This window comes from Acomys minous, assembly GCF_964271855.1.
Source record: "Acomys minous genome assembly, chromosome: 6".
NCBI lineage: Eukaryota > Metazoa > Chordata > Mammalia > Rodentia > Muridae > Acomys > Acomys minous.
In genome coordinates, this window is record NC_140487.1 from 56,957,610 (window position 1) to 56,966,851 (window position 9,242).

Consider the following 9,242-nt stretch of genomic DNA (forward strand, 5'->3'; position numbering starts at 1 on the left):
CGGCGGTTAGGACGTTTACGTAACGGGCTGACGTCAGCGAGGGCGCGTTAGTGGGGGGAAGGTTCTAGAAAAGCGGCGGTCCCGGCTCCAGCGGCAGTAGCAGCGGCGCCCGGGTCCTGTGTGCAGCAGCTCCCAGCGGCGCGGTTTCTCGAGCGACGGCCGCTCTCACCCCAGCGTCAGGACGAGTCCCGTGCGCGCGCGTCCGCGGAGGTCATTCTCATCTCGCTCGGCTGCGGGGAATCGGGCTGAAGCGACTGAGTCCGCGATGGAGGTAACGGGTTTGAAATCAATGAGTTAATAGAAAAGGGCATGGCGGAGGCCGGAGGCCCCCCGCAGCGGGAGCCGGCCGCTCGCCTCGGTGGGCCGGCGGAGGGGGGAAAGCGGCCGCCCGGGTGGCGGTTGGCCTAGGGGGGGTCGTTGGCGGAGGCCCGATTGTCCGAACGCCTTCCCCGCCCTCAGCCGCCGGGCGCCATTTCCCTTAGCTGGGGTGGGGGATGGGATCTTCCCGCCGCGCCGCTCCGCGCCACGCTTTGACCGCTCAAGGAGCGCGGGGAGCGGGCCGTCGTTGTCCCCCCCCCCCTCGGTGTGCGCGGGCCCGGGGGCCTGGGTGTGTTCGCAGCCGAACGTTTCGGGCGCCGCCGGGTCTCCGGAGCGAGCCTGCGGAGCCTCCCCTCCCCCACCCTCTCCCTCTCCCGGGAACCGGATTTGGCGTCCGCCATTTTCCCCGTCTCCTTCCACGCAACGATTTTTCCATCCAACAGCCCCCAGGTCTACCAGTTTGCGCTTTTTACCACCGCGTAGAAGCGGTGAAGGTCTTTGCTTTGTTTTCGGGGTGTTTTCTTACGGTTCCGAGGTGGATTTCGAGTGTTTTGAGCTTGGATCTTAAAAAGAGTCCTGCGCACCTCGTTAAAGGCGCTCTGCCTTCCCCTCGACGAAATGGCGCCATTGCGTCCAGCAGCCACACAGAGGAGCGGGGTGGGGGTGGCGGCGCTCCACAAGACTCCCTGGCACAGGCCGGGAGGACGTAGTACAACCAGGACCTGCGCCCTTTAAGGGCGCCTTCGTGCAAAGAAACCCATTTTATTTTTCCGTGCCCATAATTCGTTCAAGTAAGGGATTTAAAAGCAGGAAGTTCCGAGTGGAAAAATCGGAGAGCCCATCTGGTATTTAGGGAGGCTATGTTATCTTGGGTGTAGGGATATATATTTTCTTATTCCAGGATACCTTTGTTATCCTAAAGGATCCTTCTGTTTGAGGTAATTCGGAATGTCAGCCGTTTTAAGGGGGGAGTTTAGGGCTTGCGGGTTAAAAGGATCCTTACACGTGGCGGTCACATGAAGGAAATGAAATAACTGGCTTCGTAGTTAACCTTTGCTTAAAGCATGGGTCAGTGAACATTAACATGGACCAGCTACGTAAAAACATTTGGTTTTCTGATTTTTTTTTTGCAATCGTGGTTGATCATTACATCGATAAGCATAAGGTTTCAAGTTGAAGGGTTATTGGTTATTTGACCCGTAAGCACATTTGTAAAATAACCTTGTTTATAATCGATAGTGGACGTCGGGTAAGTTTGGGAAAACCTGAGGTAAGTAATGAGCTTTTGCTTTTTGTTAGTGATATGAAAAAAAAATGTAGGTGTAATTTATATTTGTAATTTAGATGTAGAGAGGCATATGTACTGACAAATAGAATTACCTCAACGCCAGTTGCAGACGCGCAAAGTAAAAGCATTTAAAATGTTCTTTGAATCTCTGAAACCTGTTTTTTCACTTCTATTTTTCTTAAAAAACCTAAAAAGTAGTAAAAATGGAATTTCCTTTATTTTAAAAAGAATATTTTGGAGAACATTGTAGATGTAGGTTGAACAGCAAAAATCAAGAATTTAATTTTTTTTTGTAATTTCAGTTGTCTTCAGTTATACATTCATGATCCTGGATATAGTAAGACCTAATTTATGAACATCTTAATAAATGTTTGTAGCTTAGTTATTGGTAAACCAATAGTAATAAGCAGCATACCTTCACTTTTTCCAAATGCAGCACATTTGCTTACTATTTCCCAAACAGTAAGAAAGACTTTTTTGTGTGTGAATTTTTCAGAGAGCAATTTTATCCATGGTTTGTCCTGTGTCCACTAAACTGAGGACCTCTTAACTATTAAAAAATAAAGGATAACAAAGATTTTAAAACGAATTTGGAGTGGTGATAACTGTAGATAAACCTGTGCTGTGAGACTGCTGTAGCCTACAGACTGCATAAGTGGTTGCCAAAGCCCACACTATCTAAACTTTTTTAGTTTTAGGTGGTTATGACTACAGAAATAAATTTTTTCCTGAGGTAGAAACTATTTTAAGGTGGTTTGTATATCTTGAGTTTTAAACTTAATGGACCTTGTTTTAGAGTTGCAGCACATCCCTCCCCCCTTGAGATACTTAGAATTAACACCAGAGGGGGCAGTTTAAGGAAAAGCAAATATGCCACTTTTCAGAAACTGAAGTGGGGAATTTGGAAATACAGTAAGTAGCGCCGCCCCCCCCCCCCTTTTTTTAAATTAAAATTCTGTGCCTGGGTTGTAGAATTTTAATGAAGAATTTCAAAAGAATTCTTTAATACACCTTACCACAGAGTTTGATATTGTTTTTCTCAATTTTTGAAGAGAATCTGTTAAGTTTTAAGATAATTTATGTGAATTAAGGTTAGATCAAGTTTTAGTGGTTTTGAAACTTGCAGTTCAGCTGAGGCAGTTTTTGGTATATCACAACTAATATGCAGTTTAACATACAGTTTAAATTTGATGTAAGTTTTTTTTTTCCCCCCAGAAAACTTTAGAAACTGTTCCTTTGGAGAGGAAAAAGGTACTCTGCCAGCAGGTCACCTCATATTTAAGAATTTAATTTCCTGCATACAAAGAGAAAATGTGAATAAAAATTGAAATGATATTTTCCTTTGCAGAGAGAAAAGGAACAGTTCCGTAAACTCTTCATTGGAGGCTTAAGCTTTGAAACCACAGAAGAAAGTTTGAGAAACTACTATGAGCAATGGGGAAAGCTCACGGACTGTGTGGTACGTTAACTCTGAAAGTCTGGCAGCAGATTCTAATCTTAGCATAAATTCTGGGTTGTGAATCTTTGAGACAGGGTTTCTCTGTGTAGCCTTGGCCATCCTAGACTTGCTTTGTAGACCAGCCTGGCCTTGAACTCACAGAGATCCGCCTGCCTCTGCCTCCCGAGTGCTGGGATTAAAGGCGTGCCCCACCACGCCCTGCCTTGTAATTGATGATGGATAGTTCATAATACCATGAAGTGCTAACGTCTCCTTTTGGTTTTAAAGGTTATGAGGGATCCTGCAAGCAAAAGATCAAGAGGATTTGGCTTTGTAACTTTCTCCTCCATGGCTGAGGTCGATGCTGCCATGGCTGCTAGGCCTCATTCCATTGACGGCAGGGTAGTTGAGCCAAAACGTGCTGTAGCAAGAGAGGTAAGCAAAACATTAAGTTATTTAATCTTTTTTTTCCTAACTTACTGGTTTTCGTGCTTATCTTTCCAAGACTAGCCGCTTTAAACCATGCTGTATCTGGAGGAATTTGTCCTAAGTTGGAAGTGTAAGTTTGATGTAGTAACAAGGTTTTATCTGCCAGGATAACTTTGTCATCACTGTCTATTTGTAGGAGTCTGGAAAACCAGGAGCCCATGTGACTGTGAAGAAGCTCTTTGTTGGTGGGATTAAAGAAGATACTGAGGAACACCATCTTAGAGATTACTTTGAAGAATATGGAAAAATTGATACTATTGAAATAATTACTGATAGGCAGTCTGGAAAGAAAAGAGGCTTTGGCTTTGTTACTTTTGATGACCATGACCCTGTGGATAAGATTGTATGTAAGTGTCTAGGCACATACAGTGGGATTTGTATACTTACCCTGTTAGAACATTCAGGATTTCCTTTCTGCTGAAAAGTAATGATAATGTGTTGTGAATTTTTTTTTTTTACAGTGCAAAAGTATCACACCATCAATGGTCATAATGCAGAAGTTAGAAAGGCATTGTCTAGACAAGAAATGCAGGAAGTCCAGAGTTCTAGGAGTGGAAGAGGAGGTAAAAAGCTATTTATGCATGTGTATGTGATTGGATATTTGTCTTCGTGCTTGCTACTAATGAGAATATGTGTCCTAGGAAACTTTGGCTTTGGGGATTCTCGTGGTGGCGGTGGCAATTTTGGACCAGGACCAGGAAGCAACTTTAGGGGGGGATCTGGTAGGTTTGTGTTTTGAGTGTTTTTGGTCAATTTGGAATAGACTGGATTTAGTGAGATGTAGGAAGTCGCTGGGGGTGCATGACACATGCTGAGAAAGTGTTTTATTTAAATAAATAAAGCTTTCTTGGGTCCAAACACAGTATTTATAAAAGCTGGTGGTAAAATGGTATTGACGTTGTTTGATTTATTTTTTTCCCATGACTAATCTAGTTAAGATTTCCAGCCATCCTCAGTCTGAGGATGCTAGTAAAGAGTGTAGAGAAAAATAAGTAATTTTGCTACTCTTTTTAAACAGATGGATATGGAAGTGGACGTGGATTTGGGGATGGCTATAATGGGTATGGAGGAGGACCTGGAGGTTAGTTTCATTCATATAATTTTTTGATTTGTGTATCATCATATATTTAAGTAACATTGTATTTGGTGCTTGGTTCAATATAACTTTCTTGTCAAAGAATTTGGGTGACTAGTTAATTTGGCTTGAAAAGTGCATGTTGTAACTAAGCAATGTATACCTGCATACACAGTGTAAACCATAGATAAAAAATTTTAAGTTTGAAGTACCATTTCATGAAAAAGAAATATTGGATCCAGATGGAGTTTTATGTACTTTGTATAAAAGCTGGAATGTTGGGCTCTGAGTGAGGTCAGTGTGCTAAGGGGCAATATTAAGTTACTGTGCTAGTGGATTCCTTAAGTGACATTTACCTAAAGGACTTAATAGAACTTACAGATTTTGCTTTTGTTATTTGAGACAAGGAGTCTATGTAGACCAGGCTGGCTCAAATGCAAATCAGCCTGATAGTTTTTAAGTCTTGCTAGCAAGCCTCAGACTAAAAGGCATAAAAGTTTAAAATATTTTTCTGGTTCAAAGAGTTGTGTGATGACAGGTGGTGTACGTTGCTTTATGTGGTATATACCATAGACCATGATATGTTTACCCACAAATAGGTAATTATTTTGCCTTTGAGTATATTCTAGAGTAGACATTAACAAATAATATAAAGTCGTGTGTTTGAAGAACAAGAAATGAGTATAATAGACAATTCAAATGGAATTGAGAAATTTAAGCAATTACTTAAAGGCTTATTTTATAATAGGTGGCAATTTTGGAGGTAGCCCTGGTTATGGAGGAGGAAGAGGAGGATATGGTGGTGGAGGACCTGGATATGGCAACCAGGGTGGGGGCTACGGAGGTGGTTATGACAACTATGGAGGAGGTAATAAATTCATCTACAACCTTTATGTTGGGATTTGGATTATAATTAATGATACTTATTTTATCAATTTAGATGCATAAATTGTAGGATTGTAGATAGGCATTAAATACTTTTATTTTGTAGAACATTTGTCCTAAAAGCTAAACATTAATTTGGGTTCAGTGCTCAATATTGTTGTTCAAAGGTTTGGTAGCTGGTATTTTAATTCTTTTACAGGGAATTATGGAAGTGGGAATTACAATGACTTTGGAAATTATAACCAGCAACCTTCTAACTATGGTCCAATGAAAAGTGGAAACTTTGGTGGTAGCAGGAACATGGGAGGACCATATGGTGGAGGTAATTTACTAAATACTTATGCTAGATGGTTAATGGGAGAAATACAAGTCCAAGAGTTAGATAATCAGATATGAAAGAATCTGATAAGTGAAGGGATTTCCTTCTCAGTTATAATATGTGATTAATTTGCTTTGCTGGTGGGGTGTGTGAAGGTGTCATTGTTTTTAGACAGGGTCTCTATGTAGTCTAGGCTGTCCACAATGCCCAGCTAAAGCTCGGTGGTTAGCATTTAAATTAAATTATTAATGCCAGTAATCCTGCAAGGGGGAAATAGAGGCAGCAAGATCAATTTTTCAGGGTCTTCCTTGCCCATATCCATGTCTCAAAAATACTCTATCCCTGCCATTTAACGTATTGAAGCTTTTAAAATAATTTGATTAAGATAAAGTTCAACCTAATCCTAAACTTGCTTGTACTTAAAAAGTGTGTTATCACCCACTTTTTACACGCCTTTAAGCCCAGCATGCATAAGGAAGGACTAGGAACTGGTCTTTTACCGTGAATAGCAACATAGTCAGCTCTGTTAGAGACCCCCTGTCACAAGACCAGAAACAAACTTGAGATGCCCATAAGCTTCCAGGTTTATATATGTGCTAATAAGCATACTTTCTATCATTTTAGGAAACTATGGTCCTGGAGGAAGTGGAGGAAGTGGGGGCTATGGTGGGAGGAGCCGATATTGAGCTTCTTCCTACTTACCATGGGTAAGTAATTTTTGAGTTTTATTATTATTGTTATCTTGGGAGAACTAGCTGCAGGAGTAAAATTATAGGATCATGTTAATCTTTCCTTAAAATCTGGTTAGATGGATAATTTCATAACCTATTTTTTTTTACTCTTTACTTCTGTTGAAACAGGCTTCACTGTATAAATAGGAGAGGATGAGAGCCCAGAGGTAACAGAACAGCTTCAGGTTATCGAAATAACAATGTTAAGGAAACTCTTATCTCAGTCATGCATAAATATGCAGTGATATGGCAGAAGACACCAGAGCAGATGCAGAGAGCCATTTTGTGAATGGATTGGATTATTTAATAACATTACCTTACTGTGGAGGAAGGATTGTAAAAAATGCCTTTGAGACAGTTTCTTAGCTTTTTAATTGTTGTTTCTTTCTAGTGGTCTTTGTAAGAGTGTAGAAGCATTCCTTCTTTGATAATGTTAAATTTGTAAGTTTCAGGTGACATGTGAAACCTTTTTTAAGATTTTTCTCTAAAGTTTTGAAAAGCTATTAGCCAGGATCATGGTGTAATAAGACATAACGTTTTTCCTTTAAAAATTTAAGTGCGTGTGTAGAGTTAAGAAGCTGTTGTACATTTATGATTTAATAAAATAATTCTAAAGGAAATTGTGTAATTATAGACTTTTTATTTTAAATAAGTTAAGGAGTGGGTAGCATAATTAAGGTCCTTTGCAAAGCTGCTGTTGTATTTGTGTAAGATAAAATGCTGGTCAGATTTAAGTGTGTTGTCTGCAATTCACCAGGATTAAATTACCTAGTTAACTTAAGGGATATCTCTGCAAAGAGAAACACCTTTTTAGATCTTTTAGATGCTGCTTCTTCAATGCAAGGAAAGGAAATACCCCCAGCGAGGTACTCTTCAGGGACACAGGTCTAGTACAAGAGAACTCTTGACGACTAAGCTCAGCCAGTCTTAAAAAACTGCGCTGTGTCTACAAAGCTTTAACTACAGTAGTTGATAAGGATGCCAACGAGAGCTGAGGGTGTAGAGCAAAGTAGTTCTAAGCTTCAGTTAAACTTCTTTAGGTAAGATCTTATTTACTTTTTCTTTCTTAATTTTCCTCCCTAAAAGATAAACTAATAAACTCTTCCAATGGTCTTTTCAGTATAGTGGTTCTTACGTAGTTTTAACATAGCTATAAATTTGAGTTTAACAATAATAAACTCAAGAATTTTATAAACCCTGTTTTCCAATCTGTCATTTACTTAAATTATTTTGGTTGTTTTCCCCTTATTTTTCCTTCTTTCTCACCCCCTCCCTTTCCATGAAGATTCAGGTGCTTAACATATCATTTTTTTCCCTGCTGGAATTTTAGCATTGATATGAACCATGGACAAGTATATTCTGCTGCCACAAAGACTGTAAAGTGCTTCATTTCAACAGCTGAGGCAAGCCAAGTGATCATTAATAAAGCTTTTCTTGCTTCCTTCAGTGGTGTTGGTAGTAAAATGGTAGGTAAAAGTTAGGCTGCAAGTTCAATAAATGAGATTTACCTATCGTTCCACCCTTGTGTATTTATTCACCTATCCTGGATCAAGCAATTTGAGTCAACTAGGCATTTAAGGCATTGTGCTTATTTCTATACGGTTCTAACTTGACATGCTTATCAGGGATGAGGCCGACAGGTTAAGAATAGTGTCTTACTACATAAGAAATTTCTGTGCAACAACAACAAAACCCTTTTGTGTACCCTGTACTAAATAACTGGGTTTTAAAATGTGGTAATAATTTTTGTCTATTGTCCTGACCTAAAACACTATAGGTTGGCTACTGAGTTTCATTTCCTGAAACTAACTGTCCTGATTCTAGGCTTTATTTGCCTTTCCAGACTTGTGATATTCAGGGCTTTTACACATCAGTGAGTCTGCTTTAATCCTAAAACCACCACTGAAGTTATTTAGGCTCTTTGGACAAACATGATAAACTTCTTCAGATACTTTTTTTTTCCTTTGGCAGGAAGGTGTCTTGCTGCAGGTAACTAATGAAGAAGTGGTCAACCACAGAGTCTTCAAGAAATAAGAAATTCTGTACCATCTGAAAGTAGTTCTTGTTGGTGCCTTCATTTAAGAAGCACTTTTAAGATAAAAGGGAATGTTTTCTGGTTAAAACTTCATTTAGTACAGGTTCTTGATAAAAATACAAAATGAGTGCTGTTTGTAAAGAGTAACAAAATTAGCTAAGGATAATGTATTATGTTTTAAATTAGGTATTGTGAGTAGACAGAAAAAATATTTTGAGTACAAGTTTTATAAAATAAATACTTTTGTATCCAAATACCTTGGTGTAATGCTTACACATAAGTGTGAATCTTGTTCTATCAACATCAGTTGTCTGCAAGATCGCCAACCCCTTAAATTTTAAATTACTTTGCACAAAACACATCTAGTTTTCATTCCATATTAATAGACAAAATAAGGACTTTTAAAGGACATTATTTGCTGTCTTTAATAAAACGCTCATTATGAATTGTATATTGCTACAACTTGCTCTATGTTGAACATTAATGGTGGTATTTTGAAACCATGCATGAAAACCAGGAAGAATGTTTAAGGTCAGTTAGCAATTGCAAAGCACCAGGAATCTTTCCAATTAGGATTTCAGTTTGCATTTGTGGGTGAAGAGCAGTGGTTAAAACAGTCTTTGTGGTTTAGACTTAATGGGGACTTTGTGAGTTAAAACAATCA

The 9,242-nt window shown here is 39.5% G+C and overlaps 1 protein-coding gene across 9 annotated transcripts; it reads left to right on the forward strand.

Moving 5' to 3' along the window:
• The first annotated feature begins 91 nt into the window (after positions 1-91).
• HNRNPA2B1 (heterogeneous nuclear ribonucleoprotein A2/B1) lies at positions 92-9,029 on the forward strand. Of its 9 annotated transcripts, none has more exons than XR_014779773.1 (13): positions 93-271; positions 2,822-2,857; positions 2,955-3,065; positions 3,333-3,479; positions 3,670-3,880; positions 3,995-4,096; positions 4,175-4,255; positions 4,552-4,614; positions 5,357-5,476; positions 5,693-5,815; positions 6,437-6,519; positions 7,874-8,009; positions 8,515-9,029. XR_014779773.1 is itself a non-coding variant. In XM_084784800.1 (12 exons), exons 1-11 carry the CDS (start codon positions 266-268, stop codon positions 6,496-6,498), a joined length of 1,062 nt encoding a protein of 353 aa, XP_084640926.1. In that variant the 5' UTR covers positions 93-265; the 3' UTR covers positions 6,499-6,519; positions 8,515-9,029. The 9 variants fall into 9 exon arrangements, 7 of the variants coding, with proteins under 7 accessions (XP_084640930.1, XP_084640926.1, XP_084640925.1 ...); XR_014779774.1 differs by having other exon boundaries at positions 7,874-7,946; XM_084784800.1 differs by lacking the exon at positions 7,874-8,009.
• Positions 9,030-9,242: the final 213 nt, after the last annotated feature.